The sequence below is a fragment of the Electrophorus electricus genome, chromosome 16, assembly GCF_013358815.1.
Source record: "Electrophorus electricus isolate fEleEle1 chromosome 16, fEleEle1.pri, whole genome shotgun sequence".
Taxonomy (NCBI): Eukaryota; Metazoa; Chordata; class Actinopteri; order Gymnotiformes; family Gymnotidae; genus Electrophorus; species Electrophorus electricus.
Genome location: NC_049550.1, coordinates 3,809,635 through 3,833,680, shown reverse-complemented (window position 1 = coordinate 3,833,680; position 24,046 = coordinate 3,809,635). Strand labels below are relative to the sequence as shown.

General features: G+C 46.2%; 1 protein-coding gene across 2 annotated transcripts in view; it reads right to left on the bottom strand.

Moving 5' to 3' along the window:
* The window catches only part of pard3ba (par-3 family cell polarity regulator beta a), a 112,148-nt gene that overhangs the window by 12,487 nt on the left and 75,615 nt on the right, over positions 1-24,046 (bottom strand). For both annotated transcript variants that reach the window (XM_035535116.1, XM_035535117.1), the window contains exons 19-21: positions 10,140-10,244; positions 9,622-9,864; positions 3,663-3,774 (exon numbers count right to left, since the gene is read on the bottom strand). In XM_035535116.1, the coding sequence (XP_035391009.1) occupies positions 3,663-3,774; positions 9,622-9,864; positions 10,140-10,244 (460 nt within the window). The remainder of the gene's footprint in view (positions 1-3,662; positions 3,775-9,621; positions 9,865-10,139; positions 10,245-24,046) is intronic.

Genomic DNA, 24,046 nt, shown 5'->3' with positions numbered 1-24,046 from the left:
TATACCTCTTCCTCTTCTCCATCCTCTGGCTTTCCTGGAGTGTCTTGGCAACATCAGTCCACCCCCCCCACCCCCAGACGTGTGCCTTGTAATCATACATCATGTACACCGTAATTAAGATGTCAGCCAAGTCCGCGACGAGTCCTGCAATCTTCCAGAAACAGAACTGCGGACAGCTGGACACGCTGAGGCCCTCGTGTGGGTGGGACCCAGGACGGCGAGGTTCCAGGCGCCGAGAACCTGCTCCCGTTTATTTAGTTAAGCCGTCCTTTCTTTCGGCTCCAAATTGGTACGGCGGACTTCACCCAACTGCTGTCTTTGGAAATAGGGGAGCCGTGGGCGGAGAAGTTCGACACTCCTTTCTCGTTTATAGCCCGGAGCGCTCACGCCGCCTTCCCCGCCGAGCCGAAAACATTTAGGTGTTGCGTGTCTTTCCAGGACCTCTCCTTCATGGACCGCACCTCTCGCTCCCTCTCGCCTCCACTCAGCGAACGAGAGCGCGCGCTTTAGCCGCACGCCTTTTCGCCGACCCGGCATGCTCACTGACCTCCTCACCCCCACCTTAACTGGCATTAGCGGATAGCAGAGGAGGTGAGCTCATCTCTCCGACCTGAGCATCCATCCCTTGGTACAGAGTCAGCACTTCCGAGTTCACACGAGTCCCTCGACTGACACCAGCAAGCCGTACATCCCGGGCTGAGGCTGTTTGGGGCGTTCAGTTCTACGGTGGTACTAATGCCTTCCCAAGGGCAGCTTTTTAAGCATGACGGCATAAACCATTTTCCCTTTACTAACTCTTGTATGATTAAAAATACATTTTGAACATTTGGTGATGTTGCGTCTATTAACTGCCTCATTGCCTGCCATTTAGTTAGCAGGAGAGAAGTGTTTCCGTTGCTTCGTTACCGCGTGGAGTAATTGCTAGTGTTGCATACCCCCAGCTTCTCATAATGGACCCCCCTTCCAAATCAGACCAGCATACACATCAATCAGCGCAACGTACTCTTCTCTTCTCTTCTCTTCTCATTAGCCGCACTGGGCGGGTATTTGTCGAGCGGGCGTGTGTGGTGGTGGGAGGGCCTCTGCCCACATATTTCCCACTGAAACATACAAAGAGTGGAGTTGGTAGCAGCGGGATGATGCAAGGAAAGGTGGTGGGTGTGTGTGTGTGTGTGTGTGTGTGTGTGTGTGTGTGCACGCGGTGAGTGAGGAGTGCGCGCGCACATTCCCAAAAGAGCTTACGGACACGATACGGGCATGTGTATCTGCCTGTCTTCAGATGAGAGTGTGTATATATGTGCGTGCGAATGTTTGTGTGCGCGCGCGCATGTGTGTGTGTGTGTCTATCTGGCCCTGTGGTTTGAGTGCTTTTCGGCATCCCCGGCAATGTGCTTGTGTGCGTGGGCAGCTTTGGGAAACGTGTGGACCCTTCCACACTGTGTGTGAGCATGTATAGGTACCAAGAAGTCAAGGGCTGGCAAAGACCTAAGCCCTGAGCACTGCAGACAGTCTCTCACTCTCACACACACACACACACACACACACACACAGCAGGCCAGAGTAACTAAGCAACAGAGGCAGAAATATCTAAAAATATTAGGTCTTGGTTGTTGGTGAAACATACCCCCACAAAACATAACTGCTCACCAGCAAACTACAATTTTAAACCAACCCCCCCCCCCCCCCCCCCCAAAAAAAAGAATACTTTTAAAGGGAAACTACAGACACAGGAACTGTGATTAATTTAATGGTCCATTCTGCTTTTTTACTTCACTACTTTTACATGCTGCATCTCTCAGCAACAAACGCAGTTATGGAGACGCTTTCCGGGAAAACCAACCACCTTTCCCTAAAGGCGCTCCGAACACGACTACAGGTCTCATTTATAAGGTCCTTGAGCATGGAGTAGCTGTGGTCCGGAATGCCAAAGCCTCTCCCAGAATCCCGTTCCAACCGCTAGAATTGCGCCAAGCCAGCGGGTGGAAGCAATTAGTGCAATCTCCAGGGCGATAGACTCATGCCAGGGCTTCTTTTTCAAGTTTTCTTTCTTTGAATTTGAACTCTGAATGTGCAGACCATCCCTCAACTGTCATTTATTCCGACCTACCAGCTGCTTTGTAAGTAATATCTGCTTTGCGCCAACACACATCAACACGTGCTTCTTCATGTACACGTGTCTTATGGGTTCATTTTTGTACGTGTGTAGTCAGAGATCATGCTATCCATTGGCCCCACTTGAGCTTCTCCGTCATTGGTCAGTTTCGGGTCACGTGACTACATCTGGCTGGATGTGTGCGCCCAGCTGGGTACAATACGTGACTGGCTGGGCTGTGGACAGGCCACTTTCTGTGCCCTGATGACATGGGTGCTGCGTGGGTGCCGCGTTCCATGCACACGTTGGCGAGGGCACTGTCAGACTGAGGGCGACACTGTAGCTGGATGCTGGCCACTGCTAAAGAGTGGGAGGATGACCAACATAAGCTGTGCCTGGCGACGCACAGACACCATTGCCAACCGTACATCTACAAGATGTTTCTGATATGGACTTGCAATAATGTGGGGCATGTGTGTGTGTGTGTGTGTGTGTGTGTGTATATATATATATAATTGGATGTAGTCCACATGGTTTCCAGAGAAACAGGATATTTTGGACATAGTTCCTTCATCAGCTGTGCAAGCAAAGACCTTCTGAAGTTTAGAGGTTCTCTTTCTGTGTTTTCTTAATATGAACATTGCTACTGCCTAATACCCAGATTACTGGATTATGGGATTCCTCATGGAGAGGCGGATCCCATCATTCTCGCCATTCCCTAATGCTGGACAATCGGGGAACCCCAAATGGTTTACTCTGAGCAAAAGGGGCTTTCTGGGAAAAAGATGGTCATGCAAAGCCTAATATGAGTGTAAAGCATGATCTGACTGGAGTGTGTGTGATCAGTAGATTCCTGAAGAATCTACATGTATTAATGAATTGCTTTGTATTTGCCTTCGGCGAGAACATTCCTGCAGATTATTAAAAGAAAATAAATTCTTCTTGGGGCATGAAGATGGTGCTTTACGATTCCTGGGACATTGCTTTTACCCATCTGTGTGCGCATGTGCGTGTTTGTGTGTATGTGCGTGTGTGTGTGTGAGCACACACGTGTACATGGGTGGGTGGGTGTTGAAGAGAAGCAAGTGAAGTGTAGCGACTGCACTCCTACTGAGAGCAGGCAGACACGAATGAACAGATTATTGCCAGCGCTTTAGCTTTGGCCTGGAACACTTGAGCAGTGAACACTAGATGAACACTACTGCTAATCTGTGCTTGGAATCAATGTCTTGTGAGCAGCGCGTGCACAGACACACTAACGCTCACACACACACACACAAACACAACATTTTTAGTAGCCTGCTAGAGCACATTGTTAGTGGGAAGCACATACACATGTACACACAAGTACACAAATACAGACACAAGCACACGCAAACCCTCACACATACACTCAACACACATGCACACAGAGGGCAATAGCAATATCACATGAATTATAAAAGAAAGAATGCACACGGAAGAAAAACAAAGACCCAAAGAGGGACAGAAGTGTAGAGAGACAAGAAAGAAATAAATACAAGACAGAAGGAAAGAAACAGAAAGACAGACAAGGCAATCCGACACTCACCCGTGAGGGGTCGTATTCGTGGACCCTGGGGGTGATCCCAGACTCGGCGTATGGCGGCACAGGCTTCAAGTGCTGGAATTGGTTCCGGATCTGCTGCAGGCGTGCTTCAGTGCTGCAACAGGTGAGAGGCACAGGTGAGTGGCACAGGTGAGAGGCACAGGACACAGGTGAGAGGCACAGGTGAGTGGCACAGGGCACAGGTGAGAGGCACAGGTGAGTGGCACAGGGCACAGGGCACAGGTGAGAGGCACAGGGCACAGGTGAGAGGCACAGGTGAGTGGCACAGGGCACAGGGCACAGGTGAGTGGCACAGGGCACAGGTGAGAGGCACAGGGCACAGGTGAGAGGCACAGGTGAGTGGCACAGGGCACAGGGCACAGGTGAGAGGCACAGGGCACAGGTGAGAGGCACAGGTGAGTGGCACAGGGCACAGGTGAGAGGCACAGGGCACAGGTGAGAGGCACAGGTGAGTGGCACAGGGCACAGGGCACAGGTGAGAGGCACAGGGCACAGGTGAGAGGCACAGGTGAGTGGCACAGGGCACAGGTGAGAGGCACAGGGCACAGGTGAGAGGCACAGGGCACAGGTGAGAGGCACAGGTGAGTGGCACAGGGCACAGGTGAGAGGCACAGGGCACAGGTGAGAGGCACAGGTGAGTGGCACAGGGCACAGGGCACAGGTGAGAGGCACAGGGCACAGGTGAGAGGCACAGGTGAGTGGCACAGGGCACAGGGCACAGGTGAGAGGCACAGGTGAGTGGCACAGCTGAACAGGGTTCTGAACAGTGCGTGCACCACCCACAGATCGGCAGGATCACAATTGTTCTACGTTCCATGACCACTTCGGGAAACCCCGCGAAGCAGAATGGAACACTGGGAACCACGCAAACGCAGAACGGAAGAGGAAAGGGAAGCAGCATGGCTACATCTTCACACCGACTTTAGCCCCCATTCCATTTAACGCAAGTAGCGCAGGCGCAAAGTCCAAAAACCCAGCAGTGCTCGAATGACAAACTTTTAGAATGACAGGAATGATTCGAGTTTTTGACTTTTATGAGTGTGATTCCTGGGAATATTCTTGGAATGTCTCCTGGCGACTTTGGATCTCACGGTTGCCATGCACGGCACGCCGAGCCTTCTGCCAAGGCGCTTTGTGACGACATCCATTGTGAAAATATGCTCGTCAAAGGCAACTCGACTGAGCTGGCGCGAGGACGGATTCCAGAGGACCTACAGAGCCGTCGAGCGCCTCAAATCCCCCAAAACAGCCCCGCTACGTTAAAACAAACTGACATGGAAAGCAGCCACGGACAGTTGGTCGGCTCGTGCAGATCTCAGCGCGGGGACCGGACTGCGGCGTGACCTCTTCTCTGAAGCTGCGGCGGCTACGGCAGCTGGCGCCGGATGCAGTCGGGGCCGCCACGGTTTGATTGAGGGCGCGCGCGGCCGCCTGAACGGGAAACACTATCAATGTTTAATTAGCCTCCCGCCACAAGTGCCGCGCCTGCAGACTCCAAATATGAATCACAGGCTTATCAGTCAATGGACATACTTAGGCTAAACAAACGGCTCGGGTTCGGCGCATGTGTGTCGCGGCGCTCGAGCGCGGGACGGGCAATATAATAAAAGCATGGAGATATGCGTGTCTATCAGCAATAAGGGAGCCTTTTGTCATCAGACATGGCTCGATCTGCGCAGTGTCGTCCAACCACATGAGGTAATTCTTCAACAGGCAATTAACCCATCCTTCACATGAAACAGCCTCGCTATCACGGCAGACAGCTGGGAGCCGATAACACAGGCTGGAGGCTTCCTTTAGTTTTCTTAGAAGAAAAAGACAAATTTACTTTTTTGTTAGTGGTACTGATTTGAATTTTGCTTATTCCACAATGTTGTCATTGGACACCAAGCATCTTTTTTTTTTTTGTTTAACACCAAAAGCATTACAACACAACTGACAGATTGACCGTTGCTTTAAAACTGAATCAAACTCTGAACAGAAGTAACATCTTTGTAAAGTCAATGACAACGCGACGGTTGATCAGACGTGGCGCATGCGACCATTTCCACTTGGGAGCCATTCAGTTCTGCGGTCACACTGATCCTCAGCACAGCACAGAAATCTTCCGCGTGAACCTGGTTCAGAATTGGACGGAATCCAAACACTTTGGACAGTTTTTCTGCAATCATTGTTGCCAATTCCCACCCGCTATTTTTGTATCCTCGATTGTAGGGTAGGCTGTCGGCGGCGGCGGGGTTGAGGGCGAACATGTGCTTCCTGTGTGAAATCTCCACCTAATCACGCATTTCTTTTAGCTGCTTCTCTGGCGGTGCCATGGAAGATTCCAGAGCAGGAGTGCCAACTGCCAGTTCTACTTGGTAGTGGAACCATAGCATCAAGACAGCAACCAGGGCTATCCCTGATTTTTGGAGGCACACTCCAAACAGAGTGTTATGACAGACTTATCAGAATGCCTTGCAAGCAATATGGCTGTGTAAGTGGACAAAGAAACCCACAGATGTAAGCATTTCTCAGTTAATAAAGATAAAAACAAACAAACAAAGATGATAAAATGGTTATTGTAAAGTTGTATTAAGGTCTATTTCAGCATAACAAACATCGCTATCACTAGTAGCACGCTGATGTCTCAATCGCCAACGAGCTAAAGTCACACTGTTATTGCGGATTTGCACGTGACAATCCCGCATTTTATTATTGTGCACGCCCACTGAAGGCATATGATGCCCAAAATTTGACCAAAGTTTAAATTTACTGCTCCTCTAATATCAGTGCAGACCAACAGGGCCGCCCACAGCGTGCCGCTAGTAGCCTGGTGATGAAGCAGTGATCTTTTTTATTTTGCGACTGACTGAAGTTGTGAAGTTGCGACTGATTGAAGTTGAAGACAACTGCAGACAACTAAAAAAGGATGCCCAGGCAAGAGAGGAAATATCCAGCAAAAAGTGTTTATGCAAAAGCCATCCACTACTACTGACAACATTGAGTTATTGAAAGATTGTCCTGCTTCTTAGTGGATTTAACAACTACCCCATGTAACTCAGTTCCAAGAGCCAACAGGACACACGAAACAAAGGGTGGGGGTAAAACTAAGAAATGGGATTGGACTGACGGACACCAATCAGGTTTCCGGTTGGTGACCTTCCACTTTCATGGCTTCCTTTTTAGAAGAAGACGACGACAATTCTGGACACTAAATCAATGTTTTTTTGTTTTTGTATGGCAGCAGGACTAAGAACGGATCTGGCACAGAAACTGAAGAGAGATTAGGGATAAAAGTCGATGAGTACGAACACAGATGAAGCAGACGTGAGAGAGGCACACACACGTGCACGCACGCATGCACAAAAGGTCAGATCTGACATCACCTGTTCATTTACAGTAGATCAGAGGGGATGGGGAGGCTCAGTAAAGGTTAGAAGTATTGTCTTTCTTTCCGTCTGAGAGTCTGTCTGATCTGAGGCTCAGATCAGAAGGCCAATCTCTGGCTGCGTGCTGGTTACGAACCACTGCTAGAGAGCCAATAACAAAGAGCTGCGATTGTGCACGTTCGTGTTTTCATCTAGAACGTAACTCCGACATTCTAGAGTGCGTCTGTTCTCCCGTGTCGGACCGTTTTCGGCCTGTGCCTGTCCCCTTTACATCCACATACACGGGCCAGAGAAAGATATTTGTTTTGAACGCTCTTCCTTCTTATACGCGGCATCGAGACGGCAGCAGAGAGGAGAAACCCCCGAGCTGTCCTCGGGGTAGTGTCGTCAACTTGACAGTGAGCACTTATTCCTCCATCACCCCTCCACCCCCTCCCCTCACCACCAACCGGAGTTCATCCCCAATCTCCCGCAGACCTGCCTCTGCGGGACGTGCTGCATAACGCTGTCTGACAGCAGGAGGCCGCCCCTTTCGTCGGGTGTCCGCCACACAGGTCCGTAATCAAAAGTGACTCTCGTCTCCCAGCCACACCTGTCAACTGGGACGTAATGAATGTGTCCAGTCTTTAATAACGGGGGAGTGATGGAGACTGTCGCTTGGTGTTCAAGGCCCGTCGTGGAACGCATCAGATACCGTGCACGCTTTAGCGGGGGGCGGGGGTGTCAGGAGAGGCTCCGGGTTTGACGGTGCTTCAGAGCCCGGGTTGGGGGAGGTTTGGACCAAATTCAGACCCGCCCGCCCGATGCTGGAGAGAAGGGCTGGTCTGGGCATGGGTCTGCTTGTCTGGCCAAGAGCCTTCGTGTAAGAATACGAAACAGAACTGGGGTGGAACCGGGACTCCATTAGGCTGATTAATAGCGCTCCGTAATGCTGGAGGCATTCCAGAAAGTGCACGGCCTCGGGCTTCTGCCCCGGCACCACCCCCTCAACCCCCTGTCCTCGGCCCAATCGCCGCGTCAGCGTTTCCCGTGTCAGAAGCCGCTTGAAAGGCTAGTGTCTCCTAAACGAGGAAAACGAACCTCTTTTCTCGTGTGATTTGAATTTTTTTTTTTTTTTTTTTTTCCCATAACGTTTATTAGTCACATCTATTATGTACAAAATGGCAGGCGGAACAAAAGGCTGTTAGAAGCAGTTGAACGACATGCGGAGAGAAGGAGGAGGTGGGAGGAGGAGGGGGAGAGAGAGAGAGAGAGAGAGAGAGAGAGAGAGAGAGAGAGAGAGAGAGAGAGAGAGAGAGAGAGAGCGAGCGAGAGAAAACGTGAAGGAGCTACAGTAATTAAGTACCCTACTAAAGAAGACAAGACATCAGCACTTTGGGGGGGGGGGGGGGAAGAGAGAGAGAGAGAGAGAGAGAGAGAGAGAGAGAGAGAGAGAGAGAGAGAGCACTCCACAAGCTGTTTCTTTGTGGTTAATTGACCATCTCCCAATATCTTTCTCTTTTATTCTGTCTCTCACTCTCACACACACACACATACTTACACTTCAAATGTCTTTACACCATTGGTCTGGTTTAGGCAGAACATTTGAAAATAAAACGCAGCCGTTAAACTCCTGTCTAATGTGTTTATGTGCAACTGGTTCCACAAGGGGCTTTCTGAGGATGTATTTATTTGACACACACTATGAGTGTAGTGTGTGTTACTGTGCATACTTCAATTATTTATGTGAAATGTGTGTGCCACTGGGTGTGTGTGGATGTGTGTGTGTGTAAGAGTGTGCTTCGCATTGCAATTTTAAGCAGACAATGGGTAATAATCTTCAGATAGCTTTGGATGCGTGTATGACAGTGGGTTTGCCTATGTCATGTGAACTATTGAGAGGCATTTTTCACACAGACCTGGGGTGTGTGTGTGCGTGCTTGTATGTGTGTGTGTGGAGAGAGAATGAGACAGAATTCAAGCTGCCCTTCATGTAGGTGTTCTCAGTGGTCAGTGCGAAAAGCACAGGTTAAGCCCACGTCGATCAATAGTGGAACAAGGGCCAAAATACCCCCCCACCCATGCAAGTGAGTGCACCATGTCAGCAAAGTTACCGCTAAATATAAATACTGAATCAAGGTCAGATAATTTTAAGTGGTTGACAGTCATCATATTTTGTTTGGAGCCAGGTTGACTTCTCCTGTCAATATCCTCCAGTGGCAGTGCAATGTAATTTTATTTTTTTAGACTTCTGTCAGACCTAATCAGGGCAGAATACGATACAAACCTATAGATGGGTCAGATTTGCTGGTAATAAATTAACAGGTCAGCATAACCTGAAGATAAGCATTAACAATGGGCTGATGAGCTAATGTAGCTATCCTGAAGGAGCTTCTAGCTACTAGTTAGCTTCATACAAACCATGCGCTGAAAATCATCATACAATTATCTCAAACCATGTTGAGCTGTTTGGTAATTTACACTGAGTTACATAAATAACACAGTACTAGCCATCTTTGGCTTACCTCACACAAACACTTAATGCCTACTTATTGGTTGTTCCTTATCAAACACCCTTCTCAGCCATTTACCTGTCTGTTACTGGTTGTGGTGCAGGCTTTAGCTTGTTAACTTTTGCATACAATCCCTCCAGGTCATCCTCACTGGGCGCCGGTGCGCTGTGGGCAGCAGGCAGGGGCAGGGTGTGGTGAAGGGAGGGGCTAGAAGCTGCCGGCTCCCTGAAGGCATTGATGCGGGCATAGTTGGGGTCGAAGTCGTCATCTTCTACACTCTGCAAGAACCCGCGACCAGGGATTGAGCTGTCCATTTCCCTTCTGTCCAAAGAGACATTTTTTTCGTTGAGGTAAACAATAGAAACTTTCATAACGAATGTTCTAACTAAGTTCCACTGAATCACAAAGAGCTGTTAAGATTACAACATTTCTAAAGACAGTTCTGTGTCCATCTAAAGATGTCTTCGTTTTAGGACTCATTCTCATAACGTTATGTGAGATTGCAAAAAGACTGTCCTTTCACACAAGCCTCGACTTTCTTTACCCCAAATATTTATATTTCACATCATGAAAATGAGCTTGTGGGAAAAACCTACGCATATGGGAATATTTCGGCTTCGCTCCTGTCGATTTCTTCCTCACTCAGTGCGCCCAGATTAGCCTTGGATTTGGCCTTATCTTCTTTGTTCTTTCTCCCAAATCTTGAAAAGAGAAACATAGATAAAGGGGGTCAATAGTATTAGAATATTAAGAATGTTCCTATTCACTAATGGGAGGTGCCACCAACCACCAAATGCAGCTAACACGGCTATTATGGAGAGTTAAAAACGGATAAAGGTCAAGTCAAATGTATTTATACAGCGCTTTTTACAAGAGTTGCTGTCACAAAGCTGCTTTACAAAAGTCTGAGTCCAAGCCCCCAGTGAACAAGCCAAGGGCGACAGCGGCAAGGAAAATGCATGAGGAAGAAACCTCGAGAGGAACCAAGACTCGAAGGGGGCGGGGGGGGGGGGGGGGGCATGCTTCTCTGGCCGGAGGCTCATGCTTTGTCAGCCCTTCTGAGAATTACCTTAAAAGAATTTCTGAAAAGCCTGTTGTGCACCAGGTAGTGCACATGGACACATGATCAGTGATGTTACCTGGGGTCACTCGTTTTTTTGGGTCTTTTGAGTAACACAGGTGACCCACCTGTGAGTGATCAGAACCCAGTTTCTGCCCAAGTAGCATGCAGCCACAGGTTTTTTCTACTTCCTCTAAGATGGCTCTGCTAGCCACCTTCTTATGTGCCCCTGTGATGCCCAGGAGACCGTAGCTCTTACACAGAGACTGAACCCAGGCCACAGTGAACTCCAACATGGCCACCTGCTTTGATGTTTCCAAGACCAGTTCAATGGCAGGTCTCACGATGGTCTCCATGAAGTTCTCTGGAAATCTCAGTTGCTTCCCCAGATCGACCCTCCTTTGCCCTTTATGTTATGTGCTGTTCCAAAGAGCCTTACTGCTACCTTCAGCTGGGGCTTCTCTCCTGCTCTGACAAATGCCACTGCTGGGTTTGACAGTCAGAGGCGCTTGGCTTGGTTTCGGCACTGCAAATGGTGTCAGCAATAGCCTTCAGCACCTGGTCAGGCAGTCAGCAGTAGTGACCTTCCCCTAATGCCTTTAGGCAGCAGATATGAATGTGCTCCAGTGTTCCTTTCCTAAGGCACAAGGGATATGCAGGGGAGTTGACCTTTCCCCAGCTGAAGAGGTTAGATGGACTTAGAAGGATGTCAAACAGACTGCACTAGGAACTTTATGCAGAAGGGCTCGACCTGCCACGATTAGGGCCAGGAGAACTACTGCAACCTGTTGCCATTTTGAGAACCCATTTCCATTTTGTCCATGTTCCCTGCTGGCTCATACTTACCATCTGACTTTCACATAGCTGCTCAACCCCTGCATGTACCTTCTCTTGCACCAAGTAGCACCTATCCTTGCCCTCAGCTTGCTCGTGATGGGTTGTTGGAAAGCTGCTCTTCCTGATGCCACTGCCCCCGGCCGGAGCTCTCAGCTGCTGTGTGACCCTGCCTGGTCATTTTCACCTAGTTCCTGACTCAGTACCAGCCTGGGAGATCTGTGGGTCACATGACCCCCTGTACAGCAACACCTCTCTAGAACAGGCAACCATGTGCTCCTTTCTTAAGCTGCTCTTGGGGAGCCTAAGCTTGTGGGAGCCTAAGCTCCCGTAGAGCTCCATGTTGTTCAGGCTATGTTGCCTGCCCAGCCATCTGCACAGCTGCTGACTGATATTCCTTTTAAAATGCTCCACCACTGATGAAATGAATTCTTAGATCAGTAGGGAAGACAAAATCTAGGAAAGGATGATTTACAGATAAATGTAAGCTTTGAATTTTCCTTGAATTGTCCACCAACCATGCCTGCTGCTCCTGGTTTGTGCCGTGATGGAGGCAGCATCCTTCAGAATGCCCTCACTGGTCTTCCTGAGTCTCTTGAAAGGCTTCTCCATGACTGATGGAATGTTGGTACCTCCCAGATAAAAACGATAGTGGTGAGTTACCTTCCCCTTCTTCAGCAACAAGGACCTAGACTTCTCTGGCTTGAAGCACATCTGCACCCACGTGTGGAGCTTCTCCATGCCCTGGGGAATCCCCCTAGATCATAAAGATTCTGATAGGTGGGCTATCAGCCTCCACGTTGCGAAGGGCTTCTGCATTCTGCCAAAACTGACTTGACCAGCATGTTCGTGTCCAGAGAAAAGATGATCACTAAAATAGTACACCCAGTGATGAGCTCTTTTTCCATCTGATGTGACTGCCCATGAGGTTATTCTCAGACTGAAACCTATAATAATGGTCCAAAATTAATCCCTGCCCAACATGGTGCTGTTCCAGTGCTGTCTCCACTGGCATGTGTGATACATAGCCACATGCACTGGTGAGGTCCAGCAAGTTCTGTCAAGTCACCTATTCCTTCTTGTGCCTCTCTGATAAGCTGTGTCACAACTCCTGCATGTTAAAGGCATCCTGGTACATTTGGGGTTACACTTATTTAAAGTTAAAAAAACTAACAAAAAAAAGGCTGATCTGTTTTGAGGGTGGAAAAAAAGCTTTAGAAATGTGTTTGTGCTCAGGACGGGAAGAAACGTATGCGAGCACACCATCTTGGACAACATCTCCTCAAACCTGAAGAGCTTTATCTTCTCCACAGCAGCCAAGTTCCTGTCTATTCCCACCCCTCTGCATTCCCCATTTCAAGCCATCTGCAACGGAGACGGGACGCCTTTTTCCAAACTTCACTTCACTGTCTTTGGCATTTCTGAACTTTTCTGAGCACCTCCCACAGCTTCCATTTCTGATCTGGGATCACACGGTCATTCCAACGCACAAGAAGGGGCGGAGTGACAACAGCAACAAAATGAAGGTGAGAGAGACAGAGTGGGGGAAAGAGAGTGGACAGAAGGAGTGAGAGAGAGAAGGAAAGAGAAAGGGAGTGGGAGAGGGAGAGAGAGGGAGATATGGTGGGGGAGAAGAAAAGAGAAAGGGAGTGGGAGAGGGAGAGAGAGGGAGATATGGTGGGGGAGAAGAAAAGAGAAAGGGAGTGGGAGAGGGAGAGAGAGGGAGATATGGTGGGGGAGAAGAAAAGAGAAAGGGAGTGGGAGAGGGAGATATGGTGGGGGAGAAGAAAAGAGAAAGGTGGGTATTTAATAATTAGACCAGGTGACAGGAACGAGAACATTCATGTAGGTAGGGCAGTGAAGCATGAATAGCAGGTGTAGGGAGAACTCTGTGCTTCTCCGGGTGAAGCCTTCACAAATATTCCGTGCTGCTCTGGAAACAAGCAGCACTGGACGTTCTCTGGCCAGTGCCTCTTTACCGCATTTATCATGGGGCAAGCAAACCAGAAAGATCATCACTTGTGAGAATTGAGGAAGCAAAGCAATTACATAACCATGCAATGTCATCAAAGTAAATATATTCTAAATGGCCATGTTATTATGGTAGGCTAGCACATGATTGTAGGTAGTGGAGCGCTTCTCTGAGGAATTTGTTTTCATCCAAGTCAAAATACCAGCTAACCTGAGGATTTGGGTATAAGCTTAACTTCAGACAAATCATTGCCCAAGATAAATGAAATTCTTTCTAATGAACAACAATATCCACAACTTTGCCTGACAAATTCAAGTGCATACTTACATAAACCATCTTAACACCTTGGATTTAAACACTAAAATGGTTTGTTAGAAAAAGGCAACACTGTTTCTATAATGAAAGACTGAGCAGTTTCTGTATCAAGCATAGGAACTTCAACCTAACCCAGTAGTCTTGTGAAGTACAGAGGATTTTTCAAGATCTTTTACAAATTTGTCACCTTGCCAAAAAGACATCTTTACAAAATGATTCTTATGAGTTAATATAAATTCATCCACCAACACTGCAGCTGTAGAAATATGAAGCACTTTCTGCTCATTCAGATAAGTACTTACAGCTTCTGGAAAGCAATTCTTAAACTCCCCTAGTTTAAGAATTCAATAATCAAGTCTAAGTTTCTCAAAAGTAGACAGTACCTGGGAGAAGCATCAATGATCAAACAAGCTCTCGTTTTCACATGCAAACTCTACAGAAGTTTAACCATCATTTTTCTACATCTAGGGCCCCACCAAATTCACATCCATGAAAATCACATCACAGACCGTGAAATCAACCTTTTCCCATGAATTGTCCAATTTTGCATTAAATGCTGAAAAATTTTTTTTTAAATCGGATATGTGCCTTAACTGCACAAGTAAGTGCAGAGCTAAATACCTGAGCTCATCCCATTTTTCTGCTACTATGGAGATAAATGGAAACACTGTGCAGGGGATTTTTTTAAAAGTAGTAATGTAATATTATGCATTTTTGATCTACACAAGTTCTCCTTTTGATTCCTGACATGGATTTAAATTTAATACACAATAACATGCCTGGTTTGGCAAAAAATATTTCGGTGGAATTCCAATCATCTGTTATGTTTTGGAAGTTGTTTTAACTTTACAAATGTTATTGCTTATCTGTAAATCCTATTACACAGAGAGTCTCAGCTATTAAGGTATGCTATTATCTTAGCATGGCAGGCTAGCCTGGCTAGGCAAAATTAGTTATTAGTTATTATTAGTTATTTAATAAGTGTTATTTAATGCTGTGAAGCATTAAAATCCATTCTAATATCCATTAAATCCATCGTTTTGAGAATAGATCTAAAAATATATATTTCCTGTGAATTTAGTAGGGCATTAAATTTTACTGATAAACTTATGGAGCAAGCGATGTCCTTAAACTGCTTTTTTTTTAACTCAAAATTTAAGCTCCATTATGGAGACAAAGAAGATCAGGCCTCTTGGCTTTACCAGTTAAGACATTGTAACAGCAAACCCCCTCAGTATGGGCATTTATCCACATGCTTTTCACTAAAAGGGGAACCCATACACACATGCCTGCTAATATCAAACTCAGCACTAGCAAGGTACCACTTAACTTACAGACCTTAAGCTCCAACTTTAACTGTTTAACCGTAATGCTTTCCCTATGTAATGTGTTTTGGTTTTTTTTAGCTCAAACTCAGCAGCTAATTCCATGTCTCTCATCCTTAATTCAAGCTCCTTCAAACTTGAGCGTACTTCAACTGGGTTTGGTTCAGTTGGGCACGACAGAAGAACTGCAGGAAGCACCCTTTTCTCTACTCATGCAGATATAACTTTTTCTCAGACATCTGTGTTACGATTACCCCAAACAATAATCACAATCACAGTAATGTTTGTTTCAAATCAAACTTCATAAAGCAGAAATTACCTAAAACAGCAACAACAAAACAGCAGAAAAGGCCAAAAAAAAAGATACAACTGTGACTCTGAAAGCAGCAAGAAAACCTAAACGGGCTCAACACCAGTCTCACAAAATGGCCGCACTAAGCGATCAGAAAGCACGCTGCAAATAAAAAGCCACAAAGTAGTGATTACTCTCACAAAAGATCAACTGACAAAAGACTGCTGCCACCATTTTGTTATGGCTACAGAGGAGTCTCGTTAAATGGGCATCAGCCAACCGGCAGTACAAAACCTGCTGCATACAAAAGGACATAACAAGGATCAAGTAAATGTCCAAAAGAAGGCCCGACATTACTGTTTTTATTTATCAAGTCAAACAAAAATATACTCTTCTACCAAGTTCAAAAAGCAACAAACTCAAAAAAGACATATAGAAACAAATGGCTTCTGCCAACTGATTAGACTGCCCTAATTAAACTGCCCTAATCTAACATAAAAGAGAAGCCAAAATAAGAGACAAAAGAAAACCAACCAAGCAGCTCAAGGTTTACAAAAGCACAGGTTTAAGTTTCCAGTTGTATATATTTGTGCTCCCTGGGAATCGAACCCATGACCTTAGTGTTGTTAGCCCATTGCTCTCCCTGCTTTACCAGGAGATACAGGAGCACCCAAACTGAGGGCTAAGATCAGCAACACACAAGTTCTAGACGGGCACTGTATGGGTCCAGTGTGGCCCGCGTCACACCACCATGATGTGACACTAGATGTGCTGTGCTCTGGCCCCTTCCGCGCTTGCTAATGACTGTATTTATCTTTTTATCCTAGAGCTGCCGTGGCTGTGAGCGGCGCCTGGCTTGTTAGCTTTGCTCTTAAATGCTCATTAGAGTCGGAGGAGGCCTAGCAGCATGCTGTCGCCATGTGGCACATTAGCTTGCGGGCGCTAGCATGGACGGCGTTACGCAAAAGGGTTCCTAACAGCCTCCACGTGCTAAAACGAGTGCCAAGAGTGACGTGTGTGTAGCTGAACGAGTACCGCAGGCGTTCGGTGATGTGACGGTGACCTGAAATGTCTAACCCGTCTGCTGCGACAGTCTGACGAAATTGTGGCCAGACTTGTCATATCTGACACTTTACTTGATCAGATTCTGCATTGCGTAACTGAGCCTTTGGCAATGACTCTGCTAAAAGGAAGACAGTGACGAGACGCTGGCGACGGGGAAACGACCGTACAGACGGGAACTCAAAAAGCTTCACGGAAGAATAAAACGAGGGGGGGGAATAAAAAAAAACAAAAACAGAATAAGCAGTTGGAGTTCAGACAAAAGCTAAAACAGTCACGGTAACTAGAACCGTCGCGCAGGCAAAATATTTCAGGCTGATTTTGATTCGATGAGTCACTAACACACATGCCAAGCACATAAAGAGGAGAGTGGTTAAGGAATGAAAGTTCAAAACAGTCCTCTCCCTCCCTCAGGCATTGCAGAGCTCACTAGAAACTGCAAAACATCTAAAACGTTCATAGTGCCATGGGCGTCCTGGCTTGACGCACAGGCTAGCTAAGCTAACTCTTTGGGTATGTACTTAAGGCGGCCAAAGTTCAGGCAAAGGCTGGACGCGTTATTAACGTGACGCCACTCCAGGGATATAGGGCAATTTAATGGGCACAGTGAACAGTCCAACAAGGGAAGCTTGTTAGTGTTATTGGGGCTGTTAGCATTGCAATGAGGTATGTAGGCCCAGAGGAATAACTGTGCTAATGATTGTAACATGGGTTTGGGAAACCTTGTGCTTGTTAGTAGGAAAAGCACAGACGCATCCATGAGGGAGTGCGCAGAGGAACCTGTGAGGCATTACGGAGTTGGCATGGTAACTGCGTAATACCCATTACAACCAATTTATGCCCCATTTGCTTATGATCACAATTATTAGACACACTGACATTAAAGGTTTTGCATTACCTAAGTACACAAACATTCCTGTTAATTATCCAGGTACATTTTAAAATACCACCCCCACCCTCCGCTGGCCTCAACATTAGCAAATCCTTATTTGCCGATGTTGGTGATTTATCGATCTAAGCATGGTGGGAGTGTTTGGTGTAAACCGAATCCCCCACACCCAAAGGCTCCTGCCGATAGACAACTAGCTCCGTGGGATGTGTGTGGGCGCGTGCGTGCTAGCGGCAGCGCAAAACTGATCGTTATGTGTGCATACATTAAAGTCTCCAACCCTTACAGCTGGGTGCAGTTTAACTGGATGCACGTAATGAGGTGGACCCGTCACGAGCGGAAGCTCCCCTGCTTCCTCACACACATGCTCTCAGCTGCCTCGCTCGTGTGCAAGTCATGGAAATCCAGAGACGGTGGCAGTGCTCAAAGGTTTTAACTCCTGCACGCTTCTAGCTACATGTGCTCCCTTAGCTTGTACTAAAACCTACCATGCCTATACATGAAGAGGAAAGCGTATCAGAAACGAGGCAAAGCTTACATGTCAAGAGAAAGCACGGCGCCTTCTTAAAGGGACTGCATGCTCACTCTTGTATGCTTTCTTAGCCCTGAGAAATGATTCGATCCAACACGCATCCATCCAACATGTTGGCCTCAGTTAGGGCTGGACATGTTTGTAGCTCTACTCTGAAGTTCCGTGAAAGGGTTTTGCTGTCATGGGTTTTCAGTGATACCAGCAAGAACACCATTCAAACTCAAACTGCAACTGATTTTTTTGAAGTGAAAATGCCTACACCAAAAGTAACATTTTACAACCCACTGAAACAACTATTAATGAAACCCTCTGACGTAAAAATATAATTATTTACAATCTCCACCGAGATAAAAACAAAAAATAACACGGTTAAATAATATGAACAAATGTACCAAAGGAATATGAAACATTATCTTAAGTAGTCTACGAAAGAGTAGTCTAAGGAAACAGGATGCCAAAATAAATCGCACAAGACCAGCAAAGGTAATCATGTTGCTTGGTTTAAGGGATGTGGAGGTCAGTACAGTAAAAGCAAATGGAAAGAGCTGTTTGAAGAATGTCATCTTAGAGAGCTTGTTTAAGTGGAATGTGTGCGTGATGAAAAGAACTCCGAGATCATTTTAAATAAGGATATGCAGTGAACATGTTCATACGAAGAAGACAAGAACAGCAGATTAATCGCAACTGGTAGCCTGTCACTTACTGAGCCGATTCACAATCTGGCGGAATGGCTTGGATATGAGGAACGGAGTCAGAAGCAGTTCTGAGGTGACTTTCTACACGTACACCCAGGACTGCCTGGCCAATTGGCTAAAAAGACTAGATTAAGATGCAACACACACATACACAAACACACATGCGCGCACACAAACCTGAAGGCCGCAGAACATTAGGAGTATTCCAGATAATGAGATGGCATCAGTGGGGTGCTCATTAGCAAGACCCCCAAGGTCTGCATAAAGAGCCACTCCTGAGCTGAAAGACACACCGTACGTTTGTGCTGTGCAGCGTGGGAGAACGTCAGGGGCCATCTTCCACTGGGACCAGGAGCCTTGTTTTCAGTTAGTCGGGAGGGGGGGAACAAAACCAAAAAAACTGAAAGTAGGAGAAGTCTCTGACCAGCGTGCAGGCACGTGGCCTTGCCTTTCGGCTTAATCGTCTCACGCGGTAGTCAGATACGCACTTTCTGCAGTCTCCCTCGTGCTTAGAATGTGCAAAGAACACTTCTTTTTAGATGGCTTTTGTTAGGAAACCCAGCTAAACTGCCTTTTGATTATTATTTTTTGGGGGTGGGGGGTGGGTTCAAAGGATGGGGGGGGGGGAGAAAGCGAGAACTCCCAAGGAATGAGCTCGCATCAAAAAAAAATTGGGGGTGGGGTGGGATGGATACAGCTAAGGAAGGCATTAATCTCAGAAAGCGACGGCTTTATCACAAGATGGCTCTGCTGCTTTTCTCCGAAACCTCTGAGGGCTTCGGAGAGTCTGAAAATAAAGGCCAAGTCTCCTATTGGCGAAAAAGGCACAACACAAAGGTGAATGTGAGATCTGAGGATGGAAAAAGACTGGGTCTCAGGGATTACATTTGCAAAACAATAATTAGCTGCAGCAGCTGGAAAGCGGTGCGTGGGCGGGAGATCGTTGGACTAGACAGGTAAATATATGTATATTCTCATATAGAAGATGATGATTCCAGGGTGTAACTGCAGGAAAGACGTAGGAAAGATGTAGAGGCAGTCAAAATTGCAGTGAAGTGCACAAGGTTTTCAGAGAAACAGGACGCTTGGGACAGAAGTCTTTCATCCGCTGTGTAAGCAAAGGGCTTCTCTAGGTTTCTTTGGATTCTTTCACTGCAAGTTTTAGTGCCTCCACACACACACACACACACACACACACACACACACACACCCCCACACACACACACCCACACCCACACCCACAAACACACACCCACACCCAAGCTGGAGGAAGCAGTGACTCGAGCACATCCCAGTAATTACATCAATCAATCTCAGTCCAGAAGAATGCAATTCTAAGAACAGCAAAAATACCATGACACACCCTCAAACTCCCTTCAGACTCTCCTCAAACAAACACAGATCATCTTACAGAATTACCTGAAATACATAACTGATCAGAGTTATGTTCTTTAGAAAAACATAAAGAATAAGCACCGACTGCTTTTCCACCAATAATATTACACCAGTGACCTTTGTCTTAATATTTTCTCTTATTCTGAGCTCTTTATTGGCCAGGACCTTTACCTTATCAGTACAAAGATGTAGCCTCTTAGATGTTCTTCTTACCACATCGCTAAGCAACTGGTGTGACTGACAGATGAAACTGGGTTAGGTCAAGAAATCCTCCCATATCCTCCAGCAGTTTGAAACGGACCCATTACACCCTTTAAGGGCATCATTAACAATCTTTTTTTTTTTCTTTATCCAAGTGGAAAAATGTGTCAGGTCAGGTCTGGATTATTTTTGAATTAATGATAGACAAGCCAAACTTTCCTTCAATCTCACTTTGGCACTTAAAATCAGAGCTCAAGAGGCTTTGCATTGTACCTAGAAGATCTCTCAGTGAAATGCACCAAAGCAGGTTAACTGATACAAATGTGTGCATAGTGGAGATGATTTAACGGTCTTAGATGGGCCACCACCCAGCTGTATACTGTAATATGTTCCTACTTCCTGGGATACACTAACACTTACAGAGACGTACATAAGTACACATACTGACCAGCACTTGAAGGCAAGCGTAGGGAACAAAACACTGGCTTTGCCATCGATACGGAAGTCAAAAAGATCCTCACACAGAATGAGATGGAATTCTCCGGAAGTCCCGCAAGCTACGGAAGACACTCCTTGCCCGGGGTTCTAATTCCCCCAGCAAGCCACTGTGCCCGAGTCTTGTTAGGAGACGGAGTGGCGTACGCATCTAAGTTAGAGATGTCATCTCCAACAAAGAGCCCATCCATCAAACTCCACCGGCAGTACAGCTGACAGTGACACAATAGCAGTCAGTATGACAGCCCACAGCTGTCAGCCAGAGCTGGACCCATGTGTCAGTCTCTCACATTCACATGGACTACATTCATCAACCACTCATCCCACGTGGTGGGTCCCCCCCCAATTGTTTTGTTTTTTGTTTTATTGGTGGGGGGGGGGGGGTGTTGATTGTAACATTCTATATCCATTTCTCAAAGCCAACAGGGACATTTTTTTAGATGGGAACTAATTAAGCAGTGTTGCACGTGCATAGAAAAAAAGGAAGGAAAAAATTAATTCCATTTAAGATGAGCAGATCAAAAGATGACAAGACATCTTTGAGGGGAAAATGCAATATTCTTGACAATCTAAATCACAGAAAACTAACGTTTGGGGAAAAACAAAACAAAACAAAAAAAAACATTCAGCAATAGTTCTAAAAAGACCATGGCTGAAGCAACACAGAACCAGGGCTTTCACATGGTCTAAAATAGTTTCACCAGGGCTAAAATAGTGTCACCGGGACTAACATAGTGGCACATCTGTGAAAAAGCAAGGCAGTTTTTGCCCTGTTCAAGAATCAAGATTGACAATTTTAGTCTTGAGCAGGAAACAGCTAGGCTTCCTGTAAGCGAAGAACTGTGGCCTCACAGTGAAAGTTCCAAACCGCACTGGTTTTCATTATGGAAGTGGCAGCGGGACTACATCCAAACACTGAACTGTTCACACATTATGATTAATTCTGTACTATACACACTAAAGCTTCTAGCAGAACATAGCGCAATGTCAGAAAAGATGAAAGAAACAGTAACACAACATAAAGCAAGCAGGATTTAACAACACAGAAACCCATCAAAATATATATAGTTACTCAAAAAACTATAATGCATCATTCAGTCCAAGTGTGAAGAGACAGCTGAAGAGACACTACTAGCTTAATAAGTAGTAGAGAAAAAAAAACAAAAACAGATTTGCCAGACTTGAATGCTGCATCTAATGTAGACTACAGATGTACAAAATCATAGATATAGTTTTACATGTCTAAAAGTCCAATCCCTCATTTGTAATGTATATAAAATGACTCACAACTACATTAAAGCCCTTTAAAACACATGTCACAACCAGTAAGTCTTATATATAAAACCTAATGAACCATCTTTGACAAACAAACACTGAGGAGATGGCCTGCCATGACCAATTAAGTTTGCCTGGTCTCATAAATATTCATAAGTGCATTTGCCTTGAATTTGAATATGCATTTTATCCAGTGATGCTTGATTGACAGAACACATCTGCGCAACTAAATGAGGAAATCGTGGCTGGATGGGGGATAATTTGAGAAAATGTTTTAATAATCAGTCTCACCCAGGCTGTGCAGACTGATAGCATTAACAGTTTTAGAATTTCTCAAATGGGAAAATTCTTCTACAACGAAGCAGCCGTTTTTAAAAAATACATAGCTTTGACAGTAGCGACATGAAAAACAACAAAACCTGCGCATTCACCTCCACTATCAAAACAGGATTACAGTGAATGTGCAAAAACACAATGTGCGAAAATTTCTCATTTTAAGTACACTTCCTAGCGTGTATGTTTGTGTGTACTCACGTTTTTAGTATACACACACACACACACACACACACACACAATTACTCTCAGTACACAATCACCTCTGTCCCCACAAAGTCTCATTCAAAGGCCAACCCCCAAATACAATATAGCTTCAAGTTTAAAGGGGCTTTTAATGCTAATCTAAATAACCTACCTTCACCCAAAAACACACCTTGTTCGTTCGGGTGCCAATTTGCACGATTACTTTGATTTGAACACCTGCGGAGAACAATCCAGGCCACGTGCTCCACAGCTCAGATGCTGAAATTCAAGGTCACGCGCTGTCAAATACTGCAGCAGGTTCGACATCCCAAAGGTCACGGATATACAAGAGCCCACACAGAGCTGTTATACACCTGGTCGGCACGAGGAAGTGGTTATTATGGCTTTCGTGAGCTGCATCAGGGGGCACTCTAACTCACGCCGCTGTTCAGACATCTCCATGGGGCAGAAATCCCTGTCCGAGCTTGGCATGTGGGGACCAGGATTAAGGCAGTGCCATCGGGGTTAACAGTCAAAAGAGGCCTTTATCTCTACCCGAATCTTCAAAGTCTAAGGTCCGGAAACCAACAAACCCAGATGATGGTCTCGTCTGTGTGGTACCTGCATGAGAGCTCCAGAATGTTCTTTTGCATTCACACTTCTTTTTATTGTTGTTGTTATTGTTTCATCCCCTGCCACTGAAAATTCCACAGCCAAACAGCTGCCAACATCATCATGATGTTCTGTTTGATTGCTGAGTCTGCTTTGAGCTTAAGCGCTATTGGTTTGGCCGATATGATGCCTTAGTTACAGACTTAAACAGTTATGAAAGGAAGATCTCAAACCCAAGCGTTTCAAGGCGTGCCACCAGAAACATAAGAGGAAGAGAAGAGCCCGTATCAGTTCAACAACACCACATGTATCGCCAGCATTCGTACCAAAGAAACATTCACTCAGCGCAGCTCTGTATCTCATCTACGACTTGGAGACCAAACCAAGTGCTTTGAAAGTGTGAAGTAAACAAGTCAAATAAACTCTGTCATGACTAAAGTAAGTGAGATAGTTCAAGTCTGCAACATTTGAGGCAGTCGCCTGTATGACGTTCCTGTCAAGCCCGTCACAAACTCAACCGAGTGACATTCAAGCATCATGAAGTTCACAGAAATGTGGTGCATTTCCTTGCAAAGTGTTAAAAACGGCAGAAAGAAGCTAAATTAAGTAAATTATAGTATCATCTCCGTTTCAGCCGGTCGCAGATTACTGTCAGAGCCGTCAGAGTGCGTGTAAATGAGCTGGGTGACGTAATCCGCCCCAGCACCCTGCGATATGCTGCGAGCGAGACAGGTTTCCCAGGCAGGCTGAACTGGAGTCTTCTCGTATGACATGATCCCGACAGATCCCAAGAGGAAGCAGAACGGCTGCGCTAACAGGCTTGAGCGTGAGCCAGAGTCGGCCTCGCTCCGAACCGGTGCGTCGCAGCAGATGGATTTCGGGAAAAAAAACCAAACAAACAAGCAAAACAACAACAACAAAGCCAGATGAACGTGTGTTTTTTTTTCCCTGCCGGCCAGTCCATGACAGCAGGATCAGAGGGAAGGTTGGAGTTGCGGAAAAGTGCGTTCTCCCAGCATTGGTTTGAACC